Raw genomic sequence first — 27752 nt, 5'->3', positions numbered from 1 at the left:
ATTAAAAGCGGTTTTCCATTCATCCCCCTTCCTGATGCGAACCAAATGATATGCATTACGTAAGTCCAGTTTCGTGAAAATGGATGCTCCCTGCAACCTCTCGAAAGCTGAAGACATCAACGGCAAAGGGTAAGAGTTCTTTACCGTGATGTTATTCAGCTCTCGGTAATCAATGCAAGGTCGCAGAGAACCATCCTTCTTCCCAACGAAAAAGAACCCCGCCCCCGCAGGAGAAGAGGAAGGTTGGATGAACCCAGAGGCCAGAGAATCAGAAATATATTTCTCCATGGCCTCCCTCTCGGGAACAGAAAGAGAGTAAAGTTTGCCCTTGGGCGGAGATTTACCTGGCAGTAGATCTATCGCACAGTCATAGGAACGATGCGGAGGAAGAGAAGCAGCGCGAGACTTACTGAACACCTCCTTCAGGTCTTGGTACTCCGCGGGCACGTTAGACAAATCCGCTGCCTCACTCTGAAACACAGAACCGGACACAGAAGGACAGGCAGACACTAAACAAGACTCATGACAGTGGTTACTCCATGTGGAAACAGTGTTAGTGCACCAATCGATCCGGGGGTTGTGCCTGGAAAGCCACGGGTGTCCCAAAACCACTGGTGCAAGTGGTGAGTCCATGAGAAAAAATGAAATGAGTTCTGTGTGATTTCCAGAAGTGATTAGGGTAATGTCTTCAGTAGCATGTGTAATTAGGGGAAGTTCTTGACCATTGAGTGCGTTGACTGTAATCTGGTGCGAGAGAGGAGTGACGGGAATCTGAAGCTTAAGTGCAAGTTTGAAGTCCATGAAATTACCCTCCGCTCCCGAATCCAGTAGTGCGTTGGTGCAGTGCGTCGACTGTCGCCATCTCAGTCTTACCGGGAGGAGGGTTGATGATGGTGATGAGGTCTTCTCGGCGGAGATCCCACCCGATAGTAGCCTCATACTTACTACCGGGCTTGCTCTTTTACCGGGCAGGAGTGGATGAAGTGACCTGCCCGGCCACAGTAGAGACAGAGTCCCTGGGATCTCCGCCTCTCCCTCTCCTCCCGGGAAAGCCGAGCTCTCCCCACCTGCATGGGTTCGTGGTCGAATACGGGGCTGACCGCGCTCGCGCCACCGGGCTGGTGGTCTTCCGGGCTGGACTGGGAACGGCTGGGGCGCGTCAGTCTGGTCACACGATTCAGGCGAGAGTCCACTCTCAGCGCAAGTTCCACCAGTCCGTTCAGTCTCTCTGGTAAGTCCATCGCGTAAATTTCCTTCTGAACGCGGTCAGCCAACCCATGCAGGAACATATCCCACTGCGCCTCCTCGTTCCAACGGCACTCTGCGGCCAGGGTGCGGAACCGGATGGAGTAGTCCGCCACCGAGCCTTCTCCCTGTCGCAGTTCGGCGAGTAATCTGGCCGCCTCCTTACCCGCCACTGCACGGTCGAAAACCCTCTTCATCTCCTCGGAGAGTGCCTGGAACGAGGTGCAGCAGTCGTCTCCGTTCTCCCACACCGCCGTCCCCCAAAGTGCTGCTTTCCCTGACAGCAGGGTTAGCACGAAGGCTACTTTGGCCTGTTCGCTCAGAAAAGTGCGTGGCTGTAAGGCAAAATGCATAGAACATCTTGTGAGGAATGCTCTGCAATACTCCGGTTCACCGGAATATCCCTCTGGTGTGGGTAGGCGTGGCTCTGGTCTCTCAACTGCTGCAGGCATCGGTGGTGGGGGAACGGGCGGTGTGGGGGGCGCAGTGGGAGTCTGTAAAAGTTGTACCTGTTGGGTGAGCTCGGACACCTGCTTCACGAGTGCTTGCACCGCACGACCTGTGCCCGAGATGCTCTCTGCTTGTTGGTCCATACGTGAGATACTGTGAGCGATGAAGTCGTTGAGCTGTGATGAACTTGCTGCATCCATGGTTGGTCAGATCGTTCTGTGAGGAAATAACAGCAGGATGCAGTATGCAAGTAAACTCAGTTTAATGGATAATATTGAATAAACAATGAAGAAGGCACAAGTCGGGGACAACACTCAGATGGACAGTGAAGCAGGGACGAGATGGCGATCCGGTGGAAAACAGGTGATGAAGTGCTCGAGTGAATCCCGGGGGAAGTGAACATCCAGATGACACGACGAACTGACGAACATCCAGACGACACGAGGAACAGACGAACTCCAGACTAGGAACAGCAGACGAGGCACGAGCACAGGAAACACACCGGGGAACAACCACAACGATCTGACAACAAGGGAGAGAATTGCTGGGTATATAAAGGGAACTGAAATGGATGACAGCTGGTGACACTAATCAGCACAACGAGTAACCACACCCACACAATACACTCACGCAGACACATCAGCGTGAGACAGCCGATTCATAAACCGTGACAAGGCCAAAGAAATGGCATCCACTATCCATCTAGACAGTCTTTGCTTAGTGACTGGATCACCCTTAGATCGACCACCAAAGCAGACAAACAGCTGTTCTGACTGTCTAAAAGACGCAGAACGCTCCAGATAGATTCTCAACGCCCTGACAGGGCAGAGAAGATTAACCTCCCCATCCTTGGCAGAAGGGGGAAGGGCTAACAGCGTAATAACTTGTGCTCTAAACGGCGTTGAGAGCACCTTGGGTATGTAACCATGCCTGGGTTTGAGAATGACTCTGGAGTCATCCGTTCCAAACTCCAAACATGCAGGACTCACAGAGAGGGCCTGCAGATCTCCCACTCGCTTGATAGATGCCAATGCCAACAGGAGAGCAGTCTTTAGCGAAAGTGGTTTTAGATCAACCGACTGGAGCGGCTCAAAAGGTGGTCCCTTCAGGGCCCTAAGGACCATGGAGAGGTCCCAAGGCGGCACCGAAGGGGGCCTGGAGGGGTTAATCCTCCTAGCACCTTTCAGAAACTTTACCACCAGGTCATTCCTTCCTAGTGATTGGCCAGCCACCAAAGCATGATGCGCTGCGATGGCTGCCACGTACACTTTGAGCGTGGACGGGGTGCGGCCCGCGTCCAGTAGCTCCTGCAGGAAGGAGAGCACCACAGAAACCTCACATGACTCTGGGTCAATACGATTTCTCGAGCACCAGCTGGAAAAACACGACCACTTTAAAGCATAAAGGCGCTGAGTAGACGGGGCCCTTGCTTCAGAGATAGTGCTTAAGACCCTGTCAGGAATGTCCCCGGGTACCCGTTTAGGGGCCACAAATGGAGGGCCCATAAATCGGGTCGGGGATGCCATATCGTTCCGTTGGCCTGTGTGAGGAGATCCTCCCTCATCGGAACAGGCCAGGGGATCGTGTCTGACAACTGAACCAGTTCCGGAAACCATGGTCTGGATTTCCAGAGAGGAGCCACCAGAAGGACTGGGCATCCGCTCTCCCTGACCCGCTCGATAACTTGTGGGATCATCGACACGGGGGGAAAAGCGTAAAGGGGGCGGCTGGGCCAGAGATGAGCCAGCGCGTCCCTGTTTTTCGAGAAGAACACCCTGCAGTGGGTGTTGGCTCTCGAGGCGAAAAGGTCGACTTCGGCCTCGCCAAACATCTCCCATATTAGACTGACCGTCTGAGGGTTCAGGGACCACTCGCCTAGGGGATTGTTGCCCCGTGAGAGCATATCCGCGCCCACATTCTGGACGCCCGGGATATGCGCTGCTCTCAGAGAGCTCAGATTGGCCTGTGCCCACATGAGGAGGTCCCTCGCCATAGCATACAGGTTGCCTGACCTGATGCCGCCCTGGCGATTTATGTAGGCCACCACAGACATGTTGTCTGTATGGAGCAGGACGTGGTGACCCCTGAGGTTTGACAGAAAAGCTTCCAGGGCCAAACCAACTGCTTTCATTTCCAGACAGTTGATATGTAAGCTCTGCTCCGTGCTCGACCAGAGGCCGGAGGCAGGCTTGCCCTCGTGCAGCGCTCCCCAACCCAGGTTGGACGCATCTGTAAAAACCACCTTCCTTCTGGAAACTACCCCCATGGTCACCCCATTGTGGTACCAGTCCTGAGCCCCCCAGGGAATCAGTGTTCTTAAACACCCGTGATTCACCATAATGCGCAGGCTGCCTGACTGCCATGCATGGGTTGGCACACAGTGCTGCAGCGGGCGCATGCGCAGTAATCCCAAGCGGAGTACTGATGATGCAGCTGCCATTAGACCAAGTAGTTTCTGAAATTTCTTCAGAGGCGCGCGCTCGCGCGCCCTGAACACAGCTGCCAGTGTCTGTACAGAGAGCGCGCGCTCTTGAGTGAGCCGCGCTTTCATTGTCACCGAGTCTAAAACCGTGCCCAGAAAGATTACAGTCTGGCTGGGGGGCAGTTTGCTCTTGGTAACATTGATTGAACATTGAATGGAAATCATGATTGTGAGCCCCAGGCATTTTACCGGTTTGGCTGGATGAGGCTAAGGCGGTGGTTTGGGCTTGCTGGTCGAGGAGCTCGAGCGTTTCGGCAAGAAGTGTCGCATAGCCTGGGACGCTTTCTGTGCCTCTGTGTACCTCTCCGAGAATCCTTTCACCGCCGGGCTGAAGAGACCGGAGCTGGAAACCGGGGCGTCGAGGAATCTAGTCCTGTCGGCTTCTTTGATCTCGGTGAGGTTGAGCCAAAGATGGCGCTCGAGCATGACCAAATTCGCCATGTTCCTTCCGATGGTCTCCTACGAACAGGACCGGTGATGGCGTGTGAGTAGGAGAAAGAGAAGCACGCGGAGACGCGGCCGGCGTGCATTCACTAGCTTCCATACCCTCCGGTTGCCGTTGGCTGCGACGCTTCTTCTTCCTTGGAACAGAAAGCGTGGTTGAAGCGGCATCGCCGTCTCGGGAGAGAGCTAGCCGATTGCGCAACACGGAGATAGGCATGCTTTCGCAGGCCACACATCCGCCGGCAGAGAGTGCATTTTCCACGTGGTCGATCCCCAGGCAGGAAATGCAGCTCGAGTAGTGGTCTGCCTCGTGCAGACGGCCTCCGCACGTGGCGCAGGATGAACGAGGCATCTGAAAATAATCACAATTGCTTAAAAGGATATAGGCTGTCGCCGGATAGCCACAGGTGAGACGGCGTCAGGAGACAATCGACGTGCAGGCGAAGTCTGCTGAAGAGAAGCACGCTCAGGCTGAAAGGCTTGTTCGACGGCGAATAGTCAGTAGAAGCTCAGGGACATGTGTACTGTCGCTGAAGGAGTAAAAATCTGCTATAATGGCGAATTCGGGGGTCTATATAGGCTGGGCCACGCCCCCTTGGCGGGCACTGACGTTGGGCTAGCTCATTGGTCGCGCGTCAGAGTCGCCCGCGCCATTGGATGTGCAGTTGCTGCAGCACAGCCTATGAGCGTTTCAGACGCTCAGTGTGCTAGCTGTGCAGCTGCAAATGCGTTTTACATAGGCTTCAGTAAATCGAGGAAAAGGAGTTTCCCCACTGCGTATAGCTACGCAATACGAAGTGACCGTTCGAAAGGGAACCAAGGTGGATTTATGCTCAAGTTAATAGTTTTGCTGCAGGATAACTGATTCCCATTTCATCTGCCTCTTTTTTACTACTCCATCCAAAACTATTTTCCACAATGCGACCATATTCCCAGCATTCCTCTAACACCAATTTTGTAGGATGTATATTCTCATGCTCTTGTAAGTTTACCCAGTATGCTAGAGAGAGCTTTAACCTCCTAAGATCTAAAGGCATTTCCCCTACTTCCACCTGCAGGGCTAAGATAGGTGATGTTCGGAAAGCTCCACTACACAGCCGGAGAGCTTTGGCCTGCAGCCTGTCCAATTCAGCCAATGTAGTTTTAGCTGCTGTTGTATATAGCCTACTGTACATCCATAATCAAACACTGATCGGATTATTGCTATATAAATTCGCTCAAATATCGCATGACGCTGGTTACCATCTACTGCCAGATCTACTGCCGAGTTCGGGATTTTTTCCCCACAATTTTATTTAAATCATTAAGTTTAGCTATTTATGTAGAAATCTTCTGCAAACAAGAGACAGCATTATAAATGCTTGTTATTACGACCGTAGGCCTAGTTGAAATAGAAAGCAGCGTGGTATTTTATGCCTGGTATGGCCTATTAATGCTCTCTCTCAATCAAAATAGAGCCACGCTGAATAAACGATTGAAAAATGTAACACAAAATTTACATTTAAAGTGATGCTAAAAAGTCAAACACATATATAGAGACTAGTTTCGATAGACAAAGGCAGATCTCAGAGGACACCACAAGAGGACACTGTTGAGCTTTAATGGCGTTTCCACAACCCGTCTACGGCTACAATGTTTTGAAAGTACTGAGTGATAGTCTACTGAAATAGGCTAAATAATGCCAGATATTAACCAGCAGTTGTCTCCAGCAGTTGTCTCTCCTGAAATGAAAGAAAAACTATAAGAATGTGATCAGTTTCAGAATTGATACTCTTCCATGTTCCACCTCCCACCAAGTTTTATAGGCCTATCCTGCAGGACTGATGGGAGAATGGCATTTGCCATGAAATGTGCAGCAATTACTGATTTCTTAATGGAGCACATACAGAACACATTTGATTCAGGTATTTCAGCATTCTTTCCTTTCTGAATGCTTTTGACAATGCAGACGGAAAGGTGTCCAGTTACTACTAATTCAGCTTGAGGGAGAACTGCTGAAAGTAGAATGTATTTTTTCAGGAAGCTATTGCTATATTGTCAGACAGGCTTAAAGATGGAGAAAGATCTAGAAAAAGCCAGAGTTGGGGGAGAGAAAGAAACCAATTGGATGCCAGTTACTCCACTGATAAGACATTTCTGTTTTATCTCTAAGAAAACATACCATTAAACAGGCCAGGGGACACACACATGTTGGTATGGTTGTATTTACTTGTAAAGCAGAGAATAATAAACCTGGTCAGCAGTCCTTGTTCAGGAGCTCATGAAGCAGGTTTGGCCACTCCTCAGTCATTCTCTTTGAGGACATTATTTTGAACTGCTAACCTAGATACAAGCACTGCATTAAGGGGACATACAAAACGGATTCGTCACGATTCACAGGTATTCTGATTACTATTTTTTTGCATTATTACATTACACTTTATTGTTGTAAAACACAGCAGCAGTGCTGTAGTAAAAAAAAAAAAAAAAAGATTCTGGCATGGTGTCGGCTGTATGTTCTAAGCAAAACCATGCCCACAACAGGTAAGCACCTTTCTTATGCATTTTTATACAATTATTTTTTTAAGCATATAAGAATCAATTGTTATGCAATCTTATTTAGGGCTGAGCTGAATATCTTCATAATATACGCATGTGAGGGTGACCAAACCTTAGGTATAAAAATACTTTTACTGTGGGTGTCTAAAAAAACCTGTTTTTTGTTTTTAAGCTGTTTGTGGTGAGATGTTGAAATGATCTTGGATGCCTCTGGCAATGGCAATATGAGGGCTGTATTTATGTATGAAATAAAAAAGCTTGAGCATACTAATTTACCTTTAATAACCGACTTAAATTCAATTTTCTGCAATTGGATTAGCAAGGTATGCATAATTCTAAGGCTGGTGAGTATATTAAAGAGGAAACACAAAACAAAACATTGCATAATAATTATAGGCATACAGTATGCATATAGGCTACAATTGTAACACTTAACAATAAGGTTCATTAGTTTACATTAGTAACATGAACTAATGAGCAGTACATTTGTTACCGTATTAATCTTTGTTAATGTAAGTTAATACAAATACAGCTGTTCATTGTTTGTTCATGTTAGTTCACAGTGCATTAACTAATGTTAACAAATAGGCCTACATCATTTGATTTTAATAAAGTATTAGTAAATGTTGAAATTAATATTAACTAAGATAAATAAATGCTGTAGAAGTATTGGTCATTCTTAGTTCATGCACTGAGATTAACTGATGTTAACTAATGATCCTTATTGTATAGTGTTACCAGTAAAATTATATTATGTACTGTATATACTGTATGTATAGTATAGTATACCAATGTGGACGTATGTTCCAATAGTCAATGACTGGTCTATCATTAGTTTTTGTAAGAGGTAAAAGCACGTGAAAGAAACACGTGCAGTTGTTTGCAGAGCCCATTGATACTATCATTTCCAACAGATGAGGCCACATATACCCTAAACACATATGGGCCCCATTCTTCATAATGCCAGAAATATGGTTCATAACGCCAGAAATATGTTTCATAACAACTACTCTACATTTGTGGAAGTAATGCGGTATTAATTATGCATCTTATTAATTAAATATATCTTGTGCTTAAGGCGTGTAGTAAAAATCAATGATGTAGTATAATAAAAATATGTATTTGTATATTACAAATGTAGGCAACTGTAGACGAAAATAGGGTTAGAATTGTACATATTGTAAATGTATTTATTTTTTGTGTGTTTTGTTTTTTCATCCCATCATTAGCATCATGGAGCATAGCTCAAGGCCAGAGGTGAAGTTGAACCTCATGAATGGTGCCCTAGTGCAGGCCAGACCTAAAACCCAGGAGAGAGAGCAGTGGGCCAATAAGCTGGAGTTTCTATTGGCAGTAGCAGGGCACATCATTGGCCTGGGAAATGTGTGGAGGTTTCCGTACTTGTGCTACAAGAATGGGGGAGGTGAGGGCAATGTTGAAATTTAATCCTGTTTTTTGGTGTTTACATTTTTTTTTAGTTATCATATGTAGGCTACTTAATATAACATAAAAAAAAATCTTAAAAAAAAAGTCTCAGATACAGAAATCTCTGTGTTATTCTGTGTTATTGGCATAAAAATAACCACACAAACAGTGGTATGAATACATGCACAAGTGAGTTTTGTTTTGTATTATAACAAAACGTTTATGGGATGCATTTTAATTCTGGCTTAAAATATGGTTTTGAGTAACTCATTAATGTACACTATTCCTCTAAAGTTTGGGGTCAAGTTTTTTTTTGGAGAAAGAAATGAATACTTTTATTCAGCAAGGATGCTTTTATTGGACTAAAAGTGTTTATTTCTGTTTCAAATAAATGCTGTTCTTTATTTAAAGAATAAATAATCACGGTTTCCACAAAAATATTAAGCAGCACAACTATTTTCATCATTGATATAAATAATGTTTATTGAGCACCAAATAATCATTGATTCTGCAGGATCATGCGACACTGAAGACTGGAGTAATGATGCTGAAAATTCAGCTTTGCCATTACAGGAATAAAGTATATAAAAAACATTAAAATAGAAAACAGATATTTTAAATTGTACCAATGTTTCACAGTATTACTGTTTTTATTTATCTTTGATCAAATAAATGCAGCCTTGGTGAGCACTTCATGCTTAAATGCTTAAATATTTGAATTATTAAAATCATTATTGATTATTACTTGCATGATTGCTTTAGTATTGGTTAAAGTTAATTTAATATTGTATTTTAGTTTAACACATGTTGGTAATTTGTCATATAAATTACTTAGAAGTCGAACATTAATTTGTGGACCACCATTTTAGATCATTTCATTTTATTAAACCCTTTTTATTATCTTTATAAGGGTGAGTTAAAACCGACTAAGTAAAATCTTTTCAGTACATTGGTGTGTATAAGCACATTATTGATGTGTATACTGTGTGTTGATAAGTGTTCATTCTGTCATATAGGGGCATTTTTTGTGCCTTATGTGCTGTTTCTCTTCACCTGTGGGATTCCTCTTTTCTTTTTGGAGACGTCACTGGGTCAGTTCACCAGTCAGGGTGGAATCACGTGCTGGAGGAAGATCTGTCCACTGTTTGAAGGTGAGCAATGATCTCATATACAGTGACTTTTCAATATCATTGTATTACTGCTTTTTACTTCACTTGCATTTCCCCCACAGGCCTCGGTTATGGTAGCCAAGTCGTTGTCCTCTATACTGGAGTCTATTACATCATAATTCTAGCTTGGGCTTTCCTTTACCTCTTCTCGTCCTTCAGTTCAGAGCTGCCATGGGCTAGCTGCAAAAACTACTGGAACACAGGTATTCCATACAGAACAGTGTGAATTATTATAATACTGGGTTATGTCATTTAAATAAACACTGCCTTTCTTTATTTAGAGAACTGCAAAGAGTTCAGCAAGAGCAACATTACTGAATATTCTCCAGAGACAAGCACATCCCCTGTTATTGAGTTTTGGGAGTAAGTTGTTGGAAATAGCACCTCATTAAAACCAGATTGTGTTAAGTAGAATTTTGCATTTAAGGCAACACATGATAACAAAATGAATCCAGCTAATGAAAATGAATCACAATAAAGGTTGTAAAACAGAATGATCCCATATTTTATGCCTACAGGAGAAGAATTTTGGGATTGTCTGAGGGAATAGAACAGATTGGTAATGTGAGATGGGACTTGGCGCTCTGTCTCCTGTTGGCCTGGATCATCTGCTACTTCTGTGTGTGGAAGGGAGTGAAGTCCACAGGCAAGGTGAGAACTTTACTAAACTTTTTAACAATGTAACACAAAATGAGTGGCAAGATATATTTACCCATGAGGGGGAAAGTGGAATGTGCATAAAGTTTTATTTAACCCCATGTTTGTCGTTTTAGCCCGTACACTAATGTAATAATAATTAAAAAAAAACTTTAAGCAGATATAAATTAAACAATTTTACAGTGACTTTCAAATTACTCACACATCAAGTTTGCATCCGTTGACTAAATATAGAACTAATATGCAATAAAATTAAAATAATTCTGTATTGTAAAATGTATTAAAAAATAAACATTTATTTTATTTCAAAGGTAAACTTTCCAAATAAATAAATACCTTTAATGGATTTATATAAATTAATATATAATATTGATATGAATATTATAAATAAATAAATTGAAAAAGTTTTGTTTTAAATATTTTAAAAGAATAAAAAATGTTTTATTTTATTTTAAAAGTAAACTAAAAATAAATAAATAAATACATGTAATGAATTTATAAAAAAAAACATTTTAAATATTTTTTATTTATTTTAAAGTTAAAAAGTGAAAAAATTTAGTTTAAAAAAAGTCTTCATGTGGTTAAACCTACATCTTCTTAATTCTACATCGAATTATGTATTTTTTTATTCGAGGTATACAGTTATGTGTGCGCTATGGGAATCAAACTCATGATCATGGTGTTGCAAGCACCACGCTGAAACAGTCTTTCTCTTCCGGTTTTCAGGTGGTATACTTCACTGCTACTTTTCCCTATTTAATGTTGGTAGTGCTGCTGGTCCGTGGACTTACTCTTCCTGGAGCGAAGAATGGCATCATATACTACCTCTACCCTGATCCAACACGTCTCACAGACCCGCAGGCACTGAGCTGCTTTCTTTTGCCCAGAAATGTTGTAATGTTGAAACCCAAAGTTGATGTGTTGGTGATATTTTAATTACTGGATTTTAAAATAATAATTGATGTTTTAGGTGTGGATGGATGCAGGCAGTCAGATATTTTACTCATATGGAGTTTGTACAGGAGTACTGACTGCTTTGGGAAGCTACAACAAATATGACAACAACTGCTATAGGTACCTACTTTAGATGATCTAATGCAACACTCTCCACATCAGAAGTACATTGTGACATGAGTCTGTTTTCTTTCATGCCTTTCATTCCAAATTTCACTAACAACGCATGTTGTCTTTTGCTATTTGTCTTTCAGAGACTGTATATACTTATGTCTGCTCAATAGCTTAACTAGTTTTGTGGCTGGTTTAGCTATATTTTCGGTCCTGGGCTTCATGGCAGATGAACAGGGAATGGATATTTCAATGGTGGCAGAGTCAGGTAAAAGTCATATTTAAGGCTTGAGTTCTCATAAAGCAGGTGAAGATTATTACAGCATAAAAATAAGCATACAGCAACAGAAGAATCATGTTATGTCAGAGCTGTGGATTTATTAACAGCAAAAATTTGTCATTTGGAAGGTTTCTAAAAGTACATGAAGCAATACTTTTTGGTCTTGGTGACTATACTGAAACCGATTTTTTTTTTTTTTTTTTTGCATTATTAAACACTCACATTATGTGCAATTGGGTTGTGTGTGTCAAGAGTTTTCAAAGAGGGGAAGGATTTGTCTGATAACTTTTGTTTGTGGCAGGTCCTGGATTGGCGTTCATTGCTTATCCCCGTGCTGTGGCTTTAATGCCCCTGCCTCAGTTATGGGCAATCTTCTTCTTTATCATGATCATATTCTTGGGACTGGATAGTGAGGTAAATACAGGCAGCTATACAGACTAATCTTTCTCTATTTAATTCATTACCCCATAGAATGGATACCCTAAAGCTTTTTCTATTAATGTATCAGTTTGTGTATCATGAAGCCCTGGTAACGGCTATCTCGGATATGTATCCCTCCTTCTTCCAAATTGGACATCGGCGTAAATTTCTTCTCCTCTTCATATGTGCTGCCAGCTTCCTTTTTGGTCTGCTGATGGTAACAGAGGTGAGTCTCCCACATAAGAACACAAAGATGATTGGCAACCACAAAAACAAAACCCACACCTGCAGTACCTGCAATAATTTTATGTTTTACTCTTAGGGTGGCCTGTATGTCTTCCAGCTTTTTGACTATTACGCATGTAGTGGAATGACTCTTCTTACTTTTGCCATCCTTCAGTCCATCTGTGTTGGATGGGTATATGGTAAATTCAATTATTTGACTTGCAAAGTTTGCTGTTTAAATGCTGGAAGCATGGTGCATGTTTGCATTTGCAACTCTGGCGACCTCTGTTGAAATATTTAGAGAACAACTTCTTAGATGTGTAATTAATCCAAGTCAAAAGTATATTAAATTCTTAGCCAATTAAAAGCAAAGTAACAAAATAAAGTAACGTGATAAAATGATTTATAGTGTGTTTCTGAGTTTTACAATTTTTTGGAATTTCATTTTAGGTGCAGACCGTCTCTATGATAGCATTGAGGATATGATTGGATATCGGCCTTGGCCCTTCATGAAGTGCTGCTGGAGATATCTAACACCAGCTATTTGCACAGTGAGTATCATTTAAATCCCTTGAAATCTTTTTCTAAGGCTTTTTAAAATCAGAATATGCTTCATTCTGTATTTCCACATTGCATCAACAAACTGCTCTCAGAGCAGTACGTGAAGGTTAGCCACCTGTGAGTCTGTGTCTGACACCTGTCATCTGTGTCTGTCTTTAAACCGATAGCACTTCAAAACACAAGAAAGACCTTCTCCTATTCTGAGAAGTTTGTGCATTGACTCAATGTGACAAAGCATATCAGACTGACTGACGGGTTCCCACTGCTCAGCATTCACTTTCTTTTCTATTTAGGGAACGTTTATCTTCTCATTGGTTAAATACACCCCTCTGAAGTTCAACAATGTGTATGAATACCCCTGGTGGGGCTATGCGATTGGTGGCTTCTTCACCCTTTCCTCCACCCTACTTGTTCCACTGTGGATGATTTATTTGGTTGGTACCACTCCAGGGTCTATGCGGCAGGTAAAGACAGTTCAGCATCAATTGCATTATTTCACTGAGGTTGGCAGTCAATCAATTATTATTATTATTATATACTGTATAAATATATATTTAATCTTAATTTTTATAATATATTATCAAAATAATTAACACTGTGCATAATGTTTTTTTTGTTTGTTTGTTTTTTACATTTTTCAAATCAGAGAGTAAAAGTCTTGTGTACTGCTGCTGAAGACCTGCCAGATCCTAAACGTCCAAAACTGAAGCAAAACACAGTTACTTTTGAGACCTTCACAGACCTATTGACTTTACGAACTGTTCACACACCCAACTCATTACCTCTCAGAGACATTGTCTGACTGTTCACCATTTCTGCCTTGTTTTAGGCCTCTGACAAACATTTTTTACCCATTGTCATTTAAGTGGCGCTGTACTGAACATCATGATGGTTAAGTAGTAATGTTTATCAAAGCATTTTTTTATTATTATTTATCATACAGTTCAAGCAAGACTGGACAAGGACAAGGCTTGTTTGCTTTTTATAAATGCTTTTAAGTGTTACCTCAAAAAGGGTCTTTGAAGGCCAGGATTGCCAGGTCTGCATAACAAAACCAGCCCAATGGCCAATCAAAAATAGCCAAAAGTTACCCTATGACCATATCCCAAACATCAAAACTCAAAATGTGCCTCTCCCTTACCTAAAATACATATTTTACAGTCACTATTATGCAAATTGAAAACCACTACTACTTCGTAGTGATCATAAACACACAGCTCAAAAGCTCCCTACTAGTGTCCCTCCTTCACATAACTTAACATCTAGTAGCCTACAGTATTATCATTGGTAGCATATCAAATATTGCAATACAAGCATTTCAGTCAAAAATAAATGACAAAATATGTAAAACCTTTAAAAGTTTAAAAGTAGCCGAATTCCGCGGATTGGCAACCATGCGCTTTCAGATTCCCCTTTAATAGTGGAGTGTGTTTGTCTGACATGTAAAACAAAAATGTATAAAATGTGAAAATGAAAAGTTAGAGTATACAATTGTACAAAATTGCTATTTCTGTGTGCTCACTTTTTTTTTTTTTACAAGATTAAATTTTTCCAATTATATAATTTTTTACTTTTATGTGATTATTTCTTCTGTTATGGTTCGGTTGGACAAAAGATTCTGATACACTTTCCAAGAAAAATATGCAAGATCGCCATCTGCTGGCTAACCAGACATTTTATTTATGGACTGGAAAGAATTTTCCTGCGCCATAATAAATATGCAGTTAACACTGACATTTTGAGCACTTGACGTTAAAACTAAGAAATATAAAGAATTAAGAAAACTTGTCCATGTATAAATGAATGCGCCACCTGCTGGACATTAGAAATATATTTCTGTCTTCATACAAGTGCATTACTATAACCTCTTGCTATGCAGGGCTTTGTTGGATAGCTCCATCTACTGGACACTAGTAGACCCAGGTCTGCAACCAACATAGACACCAATATTCAGATTAGTGGTTAAACAATTTGAGCTTTAAAGGATTGACTGTTACATTTGGTCCCTGCAAATACAAGGGACAGGTACACTGCATTGCTTAATATATTGTATACATTTTTATATTTGCAATTAATATTAGACAAGATGTGTCTGCTAAAATGTGCAATGGCATAAACCCATTATTTGTTGCTAATTCTCTTGTCAAGTCTAAGTTCATTTATTTTTTAGAGGAATTCAATGTTTTTTCCTAGCCTAAGGCAATATGAAATAGAATTGTTAGTATATTTGCAGTTGTACACATTCAAAGGTTTGATGTTTTGTTTTGTTTGTTTGTTTTTTGAAGAAATTAATACTTTTATTCAGCAAGTATGCAATAAATTGTTCAAAATTGACAGGAAAGACTTAAATTGTTAAAACAAATGGTCTATTTCAAATAAATGCAGTTCTTTTTGTTTATCAAAGAATCATAATTTTTTATCATGGTTTCCACAAAACTTTTTATCTTTTGTCCAATCAACTTAGACAATTAATGTGATTCGGATAACATAATATTTTAATATAACTCCCTCATTGTATTAACTCAAATGTCTAACTTTAATGAACCAAGTTTTAAGGCAACCAGGTAACTTACTTTTTTTAAAGTCCCTGTAAAGGCAATTTCAAAAAAAAATTCTAAACACATTATAAATGTTAGAAATGTGTTGCTAAAACATATTACAAAGACTGTGAACTGTGAGGTACTGATTTGTGGAGTTAGACCGTTAAACAGTTTTTCACCATTGCTATTTTCCGGATTTTCTGGGCGGGGCTAAAACAGGGCTCGATGACGCACTGGAGCCCTTGAGCTCCTGGACACGCCCCTACTTGATGACGCACTGTAGCCGCTGAGGCTGGCCGCTCCTAACAATATAGAGCACATTCACATCAGTTTGCCGCTCAATCGCGAGTTACTGTCAGTACTATTATTAGTAACACAGCCTACAGATTGCTAGCTAGCTATGCCTTCGTCACGGAAATGCGTAGGCCTACTACCTGGATGCGATCACCGGATCACGTACAAAACAGATCGGTGTCCTTATTTAAATTTCCGAAAAACGATTACATCAAGAAGAAGTGGATTAATTTTGTGAAGAGCCACCTTGATGGAGAGCTGAGGATCACCGCCAACACCCGCCTCTGTAAGTGATCATTTTACACGGGATAGTTTTATAAACTTTCGTCGGAGATAACTGTCTGGGATTCACTGATAATCCGCTGTTACTGGTGAATGGGCCGAACCGACTCCCGCCTGGCCTTCATCCTCCCGTCGCGCCGACAACTGGTGTCATCGGCAGTGCGTGCCCACTGCCCACCGTGCGAGCATCCATTCCGGCTGTAGAGTTGAGTGTGGCGAGTCGACGGCAGCTTTCCCGCGAGTGGGCGTGGTTTCAGCGCAGCCAGTGGACACGCCTCCAGCGTTTGAGAGCAGAGAATACTGCTCATTTCTTCAAGATTTTGATAGCTTATTTTATGTACTTGCTGGCTTTTTTTATCATTCAAATTTGGCTGGGTGACTAATAACTAATTTTTCTGTGGTGTGACAAACTCAAAACACATACTTAATTTTGACTTTACAGGGACTTTAAGTTAAATCAACAGTATTTTTTTTAACATTGTGGTTTTGTGCAAAATATAGATACAGTGACCCTAAAAAGTATTTGGACACTTAAGACATAGTTAAAAAATATATAGTAGATAACAAAACATCAATCCAAGAGGCTTCTGCCAAAATATAGATTTTTCTACATTTTGATAATGTTTTATCATTTCAAACCTAACAAACTTTTACTATCTTTCTTTTAAATAAATGTCACCTACTTTGATATTTTATCAAATGTAATGACATTCATATTGATGCATGTGCATGTGATTGAAATATCCAAATACTTTTTGAGACCACTGTAAATAATATATAGGAAGGTTTATACACCGATGCAATGTTGATTTTCTCAGTGTATGTTTATGTAGCAGTATTTCAAAATACATTTGAACAAAGTTTCTTTGCTACACTGTTAAAGGAACAGTTGACCCAAAAATGACCTCACCTCATGTCGTTCCAAACCTGTATGACTTACTTTCTTCCGTGAAGCAGGTTTGTGACAGCACGAGGGTAAATAAAAGATGAATTTTCATTTTTGGCTGAAATATCCATTTATAATATGTGTATGTGTCAGTTTACAGTTTCATCATCAAACAGGCACATGATGTAAGGTCTGCACATTCAACTGGGCCATTAGGGTAATTGCATATCTTGCTATAGACGCTGACCTGGTTTGAGTCTAGTGGCCAGGAAAACTTCCTGTTCATGATGGTGGCTTCCTTCCACAGTCTCTTTTCAAGCCAGTGCCGGATCTGTGATAAGCCCTTTGGCACTAAGATGCCAAACACACTGTTTAGAGGCTAATCCTTATTAAGTGACGTGTGACTTTTTACATTCTCTTCACGCCTCTAACCTCCCACTCCCTTCACGCCTAACTATCCTTTTCTTACGGTTCTGCTAAGCTCATTCCCAATCTCATTTACATCAAGGTGAAAAAGCTTTCAATATACACCACCGTTCAATAGTTTGGAGTCAGTTTAAAAAAAAAATTAATACGTTTATTCAGCTAGTTCACATTAATCAAAAGTGAAAGTAAAGACATTTACATTGTTACAAAACAAATCAATTTTAAATAAATATTAAGCAGCACAACTGTTTTCGACATTGATAATAATAGGAAATCTTACTTTAGATCCAAATCAGTATATTAGAATGATTTTTGAAGGATCATGCGACACTGAAGACTGGAGTAATGATGCTGAAAAGTCAGCTTTGACATGACAGGAATAAATTCATTTGAAAATATATGGATGTAGAAAACCGTTATTTTAAATTGTTTTGATCAAATAAATGCAGCCATGATGAACATAAGAATTTCATTTCAAAATATTAAAGAATCTTTTGAAAGGTAGTGTATGTTAAGTTTGGTATAAAACAAAAATCGTTCTTTTCAGCATATTACAGGTGTGGTATAAGGGGTATTTTGGGGGACAGTGTGAATAAATTATGGAACCGAGACTTTCATAATCATGATAAAAAATAAAAAAATTAATGGTTTTGGATGCATCCAAGCCTAAACCTAAAAAGAATGTTTCAACATCTACTAACAATGACCTAAATGCCTTAAAATGAGTTTGCCTTTTTTATATGTAGATCCCAATATTCAACAGAGCAATTCAGAAAAATATATAGCTGTCATAAAATTTGTATCTACGGTAAATGTTATAACTGATTTTTTTTTTTTTTTTTGTGTATACAGTTTTCACTCAGAAATTGCCAGTAAATTTCACAATTAATCAAAATGAAATGGCAAGTAACACATTGAATTAAACATGAATTTTTGATCTAGGAAGACTGAAATAGTATTCTTGTGCTCCAATAATCTTCGAAAAAATAATTTTTACAGTGGCATTCAGATTTTGGCAAGTAAGTTTGCAGCTTGTCCTCAAGAATCACCTATAATTGTTTAATAATCTCCCAATGATTAGATAAGTTATGTTAAATTGATATATATATAACATTATTTGGAAAATAATCACTGGCAAACCAGTGAAGAGGGACCATACAATAAACGTCTAGGTCAACGTTCCTGGGTTAAAGAGGAGCCATTTTTATTTTAGAAACATGCTTTTGGTTCCGTCAAATAATTCTTGTTGTTTGCTCATTCATTTTAATGGCAAAATATATCAATTTTATAATAATATATAAAAAATATTCTTTCTTCAAGTGAAGGATTGTGGATGGTGTGTGTGTGTGTGTTCTAGAGGACATTACTTCAGTCAAGGGGAACAGATGCAATGTTCATGCTTTGGTTTGGCTCTGGTCCTTCAACATGGCTTTGCTATTGCGTAGAAGGTGTGAATCCAATCAGGCAGGATTGAAGCATTAAGATAGGATGCAAACAGCCATGGTGTTAACAGCTTGTCAGGGCCTTTTAGTGCCTGTAATGGGATAATCACAAGCTACTTGTGGCTGGAAATCCTCCTTGAAGGTGTTGACACACTTCAGAGATGCTAATCTGACAGATGGGACAGGCTCCTTCCTGTTTGTTCACACTCAATGTCCTGCTTAAGCTTGAAACTCATTTTCTTTAGCTGTGACCTTTAAAAAGTCATTTTAAAAGTCATATACTACATATTATTTTGATAAATGGGAATGCAGTCAAGATTGTGGGATTCTCGATTTGTAGAAAAATGTATAAATATGCAGGTTCTAACATTTTGCTATAAGTTAAGTGTATGACATGGAGGTTTACTATTTAAAACCATACTCAAGTTGAAATTTGTCATGATTTAGCTAATCATAAAATACATGGGGAGCGTGCAAACTCATGTCTCATTTAAGAACATTCAATGCATATTTGAAATGTTAAAAATGTGTAATGTTTTACACGATTAAAAGTGTGTCTCATTTTACTGTTTTTGTTTGCTTCTGTTTCCATAGCAGTTACAATTGCAATTGCAAAAACAATGCATTTCTGAAGCTACAAGCATGAGCTTGGGTGTGTTTATTGGATTCTATCAAGCTCGCAGGCACAAACCTAATTTGCAAGGGTTATCAAAACAAATCATACACTTGCGAAAGTTTTAGTTTTCATTTTTACATTATTTTAAAATCCTTGGGTCAACATTTATCAGCATGACAGCCATCTTTACTAAGTGTTTAATTCAGTAATTGACTTTACTAATTAGGAAGACAATTTTGCCAGGTAAAGTGATGGATGTTTTGGCACTTACAGAAGAGCCTCTGTAATTCCATCACTGTAATGACATCACTCCTCCATTTACTTGTTCTTTTGTTTAAATTCTCCTACAAACCTCACTGTCTCGCACACACAGTCAGTGTAACAGAAGCGCTCTTGTGGCTAAAATTTAAGACATGTTTCATTTACTGATCAACTTTTGTAACTGATTAATTCTGTTATAACTGCTAACAATGTAAGCATATATTTCAGTTTGTAATAGCTTTTTTTTGGGATGCCCTCAGGTAAACTGATGAAGAAGAGTATGATGCTTGTCATACACTAAAAACAGTGTTGAATTTTATGTGCATCAAGAGCATCAGAAAAGGTAGATATTGACAATAATCTCTCTCTCTCTCTGTCTGTCTGTTTGTCTATATACACACAATATAACATATTGTAAATGCAGAATAAACACTGGCACCAAAAATGTAAAACATACGAGTGTGTTAATGTTAATAATTAATTATTAATTGTTGCAATTGCTATTTCAAATAACTACTATAACAAAATGCTAAAGACGTTATTTTAAGACATCAGTTTTCAATATGTCAAAGCACACATTTAGTCACCTATACTGGGTTATGGTCAACTGGTCCTTTTAAAGGTGAACCTCATTTGATGTGACTCTGATGGTTCAACAAATAAGATAACAGAGTTAAAAGCCCCTTTGGTGTGGAGTACGTGGCCCAGCACTTGTTTGTTAAAGACACTGTCGTTTAAAGCAGTGATCCAACCCAATACAGATGGCAATTACAATTAAGTAAATTGTTGATGTCTTATTTGGCCAAAACAATGAACATTTGATCAATTAGCATCAAATCATTTAAATGATCCTTTATAGTAAACTGATAAGGATGATGCTATTCATTGTGTTTAATGTACAATCAGATATCATATGATAAGAAATTATATTGGAAAGACTTTCCAGGTTCTGGCCATCTGTCTTGTTTCCTCCTCCTTCGGCCTGAGATGCTGGGATAGGCTCCAGCATCCCTGTGATCCTATAAGGACAAGTGGTTGAATGGATGGATGGATGGTGAATGAATGAATGAATGGATGAATCTGTCCAGGTGACTATCAAACAATTCAGCATCATTTTCACAACTAATTATCAAAAATGTAGGATAAAGGAGTACATTTTAGTGAAGGTATTGGGAATGCAATAAAGGCACACAACATTTGAGGAGCAAATGTAATTTGTAATGGCATTAGGCCTTTGTAGAGAGGCCAAAGGAATATGAAGGTGTTGCCAACATGGACTAAGCTGCTACTGACTACAATTTGCCAGTCAAATCAATGATCACAAATAACGAAACCTACACACATCTGCATCAAATAAGACTTTTTATTATATGTTTGGGTCAATATTAATCTCTTCCTTTAGACATTGGAGACCTGTAATATTCAGATTTTGTTTTAGATTTTTAGTTTTTTACTTTAGCCACACAAAGTGAATTTATGGTTTGATATCACAATAATTGGGAAACAATTGATTTCTATGACATCAGCAAATAATATTTAGAAGGGCAAACCAATTAGTGCTTTTTGGCAGAAATATGCATTAAAGAAGCATTGATTTGGATAAGGAGGCTTAGGCTAAAACAATAAACTCTTGACTTACATTGAGCACTAACTGGAGAACAACATCAAGCCCTTTGCTCGTTTACCCAGAAGACACTACATGCCATGTCATTTCTCAAACAACAGGTGATTGGCTAAAAAAGAGTGAGTAAAGGGAGCGGGTGAGAAAATTCACTGGAATTGGATAATTAGATCTATTACGTAATTAACTCCGCTTGGGAATTGTTCTTCAGCCAGACATCATCAATTAAGTATATTAGCTCAGTCACCACAAAGTCTAATTTTATTGCTGAAGATATAAGCTGGGGGATCAATTCATCTGCGGTCAATACAAACAACACATAATCTTCACCAATATCTGTATAAGAATGAAATGTCTTTTACAATAAGACATTCATATTAATATTAACAGTCCGAAAACTAAAAGTCTTTGGTGGCACGTGCACTGACCTTACCTAATAGGGTAATCTTGATTTGTAAAGAGCGTCTTTCAAATCATGCTCCCCGAAAAAGAGTATTCCGCTTTTTTTTAGCCAAACACTTATACAGTAGCTATGTATGTATTTCTCACAAACTAAGTTCTCACAAACCCTCAACCGCACCTCAGTACATCCTCTCTATTTATCTGGGAATGATTAAGGCATGGCTGATTTTTGGCAAAGATTTGAGAAAGGAAGATAAGTGTGTTAAAACAATTCACTCTCAACAAAGCACCTAAAGTAGATAATTAGATCTAAGCTATTATTCTTGCCAAAGACTGTTCTTTTGCCAGAAGTCTCAAGGTAAGGGAATTAGCACTAGTTCACTGAAATGGCCTTATATGTTTTAAATCTGCACAGTTTTCATTCTTGTTGTTTTTTGATAGAACATATTTGGCAGCATGCAAATCAAAAAGTACAAAGAAAAAAAAAGGGCTTAATGCCAGGACAAACCCCATTCTTAATTATTATATTCGTTTGTTTTGATGCAGGAAAAATGTTGTTAAAACAGCATAAATTAACTTAATATATAACTGAAAATATTTTAGAGTGATATTTGAACTTGGCATTGCGTTTCTAGGTGTTACTGTCGCTCAGACGGTAGAGCTTGGCATCTTGGGTTTCAGAATGCATGAACTCATAAAACTGATTGCATGCTCAATTTATACCTGGTTTGATCCCCAGGGAACACATATAAAGATTATTGCACTGGTTGAATGTAAGCATCTGCGAATCCAAAAAAGTGAATAAATGTAATAGTTAATTGGACTTAAACTGAAGTACAAACACATAGCATGCTTTTCTTCAGGAATAACTTTGCTAAAAGTTGGAGACAATTTCATTTCATGATAAAACAATCTCAGTCAAAACTAATCAAGTTTTTACATTGATATATTGGGGAATATATGGGGAAGCTTTTATTTAAAACAGCATACATTACATTTCCCTGGGAATCAAACCTATGATCTTGGTGTTGATTTGCTCTACTTTTGAGCTACGTTAACACGATTTTCCCCCACTAATTTCAAGATCTGAGTACTTATTTGAAGAAAACTTAAGTGTATTTTGTGTATTTTATCTTTATCCATTGAATATTTATTTGTAAATAGTTGTAAAAAGTATAAACCTCACTAAAATGTTTAATTTTATTTCTTATTTTCTAATGTCCATTGTTTGCCTGAGAAAGAAGTCAACAGAAAAACAGCTTATTTGTCTTCAGTGTATAGTATCTCAATATGACTTTGGTGAGACTGTTAACTTGGCCTCATCTGGTAGCTTTCAGCTTGATATTGAGAATATAGTCTTAGCCAGTCACGGGAGCACAAATTAGATTCGATTAAATCATTAGAAAGGCAAACGTGAAATCCTAGTTACACTAACGGGGGTTAGGGAATAAAGTAAAACAAGGATACATGTTACATGTGTAATACTTCAATGGCAATATGTACTGTATATGAAAAGTCTCAACGTAGTCTCCACATTCATGGGAACCTATGTGATGCCAGCTACAAAAGGTCAACTAGAGTTCAAGTAGGTAGGTACAGTATCTACATAGGACACTGCTTGTGCCAGTGTTATAATCTGCCAGTTAATGACCTGCCAGGGCATTTGCCAAGTCTGGAGTATCCTGATTAAGAGTTTACCACGTGGTGTTGTATAGACAAAAGAAACCTGTAAATTTCAACAAGGCTATGGTTAAGTTAAGAAACTTCTCAAGTTTACTTGTACATGTCTGAGGAACTTATCCTAAAGAACTTATCTGAAGCAGCAGAAAGGAGCAGCAACTGGCTGTGGTTGAGACGGAAAGATTCTAGCTGGCTGTGTACAGGCCGCCACGGTTTCGTAGAATTCTTGAAAACTTGAAGAGTCTGTTGGTTTATTTGTATAGGTTGTATAGTATTTACAGTCATTACGTTCCTGTGTATATTGCGTGAATGACGGGTGGTTGGGCAGATATTGTGTTTTGCGGTGGTATGCCATACAGAACCGTTGCCACTTAAACTGCATATTAACGCACCAGTGGGGCTCGACAGCCTTAGTCAAACGGGTTGGCGCGTATGGTTGGGTTGATTGTGAGATTGTGGTTAGGTCTCAGCAGCAGGAGGGATGTAGAGGTCAGTAAGCTGGGCTAAGTTGAGTGGGGGACGGAGGGGGGTGACTCTGGGACGCCAGAGTCACTGTCGAGCCCTCTTGAGGTGTCATGGGCTAGTCGACGAAACACTGAGGACGGAAGGTGTCCACTTGAAGACCCTAGAGATGTCCCCTACTTGGCTCAATCCAGACGGTTGTCGTGCTTGTCCACTAGGGAGACCACACTGTAGTTGCAGCCGTCGTGTGTGCTGACGCGCCAAGTACACTGCAGCCGTTAACGCCGGACAGAAGAGGAGTCACACCACCATATGGAAAGAAGCGTAAAAATGGGTGAAGCATAGTTTACTGTAAAGCTACGTCTTAGTGTTGCTTATCTTGGCGAAAGCCGAGTACAAATCAGCATGAAGTTTTACTCTCGTGTAATGGAAATCATAACATCTTAAAAATCTGTGAAGAGGTATAAAGTAATCTGAATATTTTAATATTCAAATGTTTATGCTTATACAGCACTAATGGTTGGACAGGATTTGCAAAACTTAGACACTACAATCAGCAATTTTCAATGGGAGCCTATGAGATTTTTTGGAAATGTGATTGGTTAGAACACACAACAGACTAAAGGTTTGTGCTGTTTGGTAGAGGCCTTAAAGTCGGCATAAAACCAAAGTTGTGATAGTATTTTCTTCCCTATCATTATGTAAAACGGCTTTTCAAAGAAAAAACGTAGGGCGGGACTTGATTGACTGGTTATTGACTGGATGGTTGTGGTTTGCTATGGCTGTGATCTCATGAGTGACAGTTTTCCCCGCCCCCGCGGCAGTAAACACATCATCAGAGAACAGATGTCACTGCAAGTGGGAGGGAAAGTTTTTATTAAAGATTATGAGGGCACATTAATAAAATAAAAAAGATGTGTATGGATAAATCATTTACTGCCATTAAGGACTGTAGACATTGGTGTACTTGGCTTAACTCTATCTACTGCCAGCAGAGTCTTAACCAGGGGCCCGTTCTTCGTACGTTGCTTAAAACATCCGAGATCAAATGAGACATCCAAGATGATATCATCGTGCTAATCATGATCCGGCTAATTGGGTTCTTCGAACACACCTGTTGTTTATGATTAGTATCGCTGGATTGAGTTATCTGAGATAATTGCGCGTTCATGCGCTGGGTTAAAAGGGGATATGTATCGATAGTAGAAACATTGATCATATTAACTAAAATGAATCAGGCTTTCCATCGAGAGAGTGGGGGTGCTCTAGGTGGCTTGTCGTGTATTCATTTCTTTGCTCACTCAGTCTACTTGTTGGAAAAAGTAGCATATTACTGGAAAAGCTACACTATTACAGTGTAAAAAAAAAACTGTGGTACGGTAACTCTACTGAAAAATGTTGGCAAGTTACTAGTAGCATCGCTACTTTTACTTTTTGCTGTCCATCAATGGAAAACCTGATGCCTGTCTCTTCACTTACCCTGATGACCCCAATCACCTTCGGAAAAATGCTATGTTTAAAAAAATGTTATGATTTAAATCCCATTTTTAGTTTTAGGTGAGTGGGCTGACCACAAAATTGAATCTAAGAATGGCTTGCTTATAGCTGACTGAAACCAGGCTAAGTGAATAAATGCCCTCATGTTTTGAAACAAATTTGAGGGTTTCCAATGCTATGGCCACATTAATCCTGATATATTTTAAAACAGCATTTTTTTTTACGAAATGCATGCTCTCTGTTCACACTAGTTTTCAGTAGTTTTCCAAAAGTTCCTGGTTCAGACTGAAACGTCTAAAAACTCTTAAATCACCTCATAAGTGCATGCATTACCATAATAAATGTGAGTTGAGATGATACTGAGAGACCAGACATACCAAAGTTCTCATGCCATTCTTCAGGCCTGATTTTGAACTCAAATTTGTCATTCCATGTATATATATATATAGCTAATATATAGTTGCCGTCACCTTTCTGTTCTGTTAAGTTTCGTTTTCATGGACTTCAAGTTTGTTTTCATTTGTCACGTGTCTTCTTTGTTCAGATTCCCGCCACTCGTTTGTCTCCTTGTTTACCATTATCATTAGTTCATATGAGTCAGCTCAGCTGTATGTGATTAATTATCCTCGTTTGTGTTCCTCAAGTTGTTCCTTCACATGCACTCCTTGTCCAGTATTGTTCGTGTCTGCACGTTGTTTCCCATGATGGCTGTTGGATTATTCTAATAAACCTTCATTGAAGGTTTATTACGTACCGGTTTATATTGAAGGTTTATAACGTTACAGAGTACCGGACCTAAAAAATTGATTATAGGGCAAAATGTATTGTCCTGGTTGAGGAGAGCCATGTTTTTTTTTTAGCTTGCCAAAGACTTTTGTTGTCTCGCATTCTCCAGGCCCCTCAACAACGAGACCCTGAAGAAATTGTTCTGGATCAAGGCAACCTTCCACCACCTATCGACCTCCCAGAAACCACCATATTGGAAAGGAGGGAGACTGTCATTAGGCGTCTGGAGAGCGTCCCGTCCTGATCCAGGACACAGACCCAGAGCCCGGATTACAACCCTTGACCGCGGAGAACTCATGTGTGCCCCACGCAGACGGAGAGCTACCACCCCCGCGCCGCGTTAGCCAGAGCCCGAGCAGAAGAGGACAGAGCTGACCCATTGCCGCGGAAGTGGAGCCCTATCGTGAGTCTGACCATGTGTGAGCCCACGACATCAGCGGACGAGGGAGTCGTAACTACTGAAAATGAGGATGGCTGATAATCTTAGAGGAAATATCGTGTCCCACCCGGTACCTCAATCATCGCTGTGTTTGGACAGCACTATATGGACTGTATGAACTGCGAGTTCCCCATTTCATTGCTCTCCATGGACTGTGCTATTCTTACTGTTTTTCTGTCATGTGTTGCTGCACCACGAAGCTCAGCCAGTCCTCCAGTCCCGCCACTGCCGGATGTCTGCCGGCGAGTCCCTGTGACATCGAGCCAAAGGTTGTGCATCCACCTGCAGCGCCCATGCGAGAGGATCCTGCGGCGCCGCCTCTGGCCTTTGAACTCTTTTCTCCATCTTGACCTGTCTGCTCCGTCTTGGCTCCTCTCACCTTCGGCTCCACCAGGTTCCCTCATCCTCCTCCTGCTCAAAGTTCAAGTTCAAGTTACTTTATTTGTACCCGAAGGTAGATTTTGTTTGCTGTAGAGTCCTCATACACACATATGGAAAAACAAAGAGGACACATTTCACACATCATTCAAACTTAAGACAGTAAAAATTAGGAAATGACAAATTTAATTTAAAAATAAAAAGTTCTTATCGGTCCAGAATAGATTAAAACATACATAAAAGCAACAATAAAACACCTGTGCAAAGTATAGTTATTATGACTTATTCCTCAAGTGTAATGGCTGCAAGAAAAAACTGTTTTTGTGTCTTTTTGTTCTACACCTAGGGATTATAAACCTATGCCCAGAGGGTAGAAGCTGAAACTCTGTGTGCAATGGATGGGAACTGTCGTTTAAGATTAAACCAGTTATGCGCTGTAACTGTTTTGTGTACAAGGTCTCCACATTGAGCTGTGGCTCACCAATCAGCCTGCTAGACCACTTTACTGGTTGAGTGAGTTTTTATTTTTCAAAGAGAGGTTCCCAAACCATGCTGCTAGCGCAAATGATAAAACTGATTCAATAAAAGCGTGGTAAAAGAGGGACATGATGGATTTGTTAATATGAAAACGACTCAGTTTTCTCAAACAGAACAGGCGCTGATGCCCTTTTTTGCACACAACTTCACAGTTAGTTTCAAATGTGAGTTTTGAGTCTATTATTGTCCCCAGGTATTTATACGATTGCACACATTTAACAGTTTGACCTTTGATTGATGTA

The 27752-nt window shown here is 40.0% G+C and overlaps 1 protein-coding gene across 1 annotated transcript; it reads left to right on the top strand.

Annotated features, from left to right (window-relative positions):
• The first annotated feature begins 6809 nt into the window (after positions 1–6809).
• On the top strand, positions 6810–14468 carry slc6a22.2 (solute carrier family 6 member 22, tandem duplicate 2). Its single transcript, XM_056253789.1, has 15 exons — positions 6810–7000; positions 8389–8582; positions 9601–9735; positions 9816–9956; positions 10035–10116; positions 10272–10404; positions 11137–11271; positions 11381–11484; positions 11619–11743; positions 12057–12169; positions 12264–12401; positions 12498–12600; positions 12851–12951; positions 13255–13425; positions 13608–14468. Exons 2-15 carry the CDS (start codon positions 8393–8395, stop codon positions 13761–13763), a joined length of 1827 nt encoding a protein of 608 aa, XP_056109764.1. The 5' UTR covers positions 6810–7000; positions 8389–8392; the 3' UTR covers positions 13764–14468.
• The last annotated feature ends 13284 nt before the right edge of the window (positions 14469–27752 follow it).

This window comes from Rhinichthys klamathensis, unplaced genomic scaffold, assembly GCF_029890125.1.
Source record: "Rhinichthys klamathensis goyatoka isolate OS25496 unplaced genomic scaffold, OSU_Roscu_1.1 h1tg000109l_1, whole genome shotgun sequence".
In the NCBI taxonomy this organism is placed as follows: Eukaryota; Metazoa; Chordata; class Actinopteri; order Cypriniformes; family Leuciscidae; genus Rhinichthys; species Rhinichthys klamathensis.
The sequence above is the reverse complement of the archived record's forward strand: the minus strand, read 5'-3'. Positions and strand labels throughout refer to the sequence as shown.

Excerpts from the sequence above, each read along its gene's own strand:
- slc6a22.2 (XM_056253789.1), top strand. The coding sequence starts at position 8,393 with ATGGAGCATAGCTCAAGGCCAGAGGTGAAGTTGAACCTCATGAATGGT. Across the intron at positions 9,736-9,815 it reads GATCTGTCCACTGTTTGAAG|GCCTCGGTTATGGTAGCCAA; the intron begins GTGAGCAATGAT and ends TTTCCCCCACAG. Across the intron at positions 12,170-12,263 it reads TCTTGGGACTGGATAGTGAG|TTTGTGTATCATGAAGCCCT; the intron begins GTAAATACAGGC and ends TTAATGTATCAG.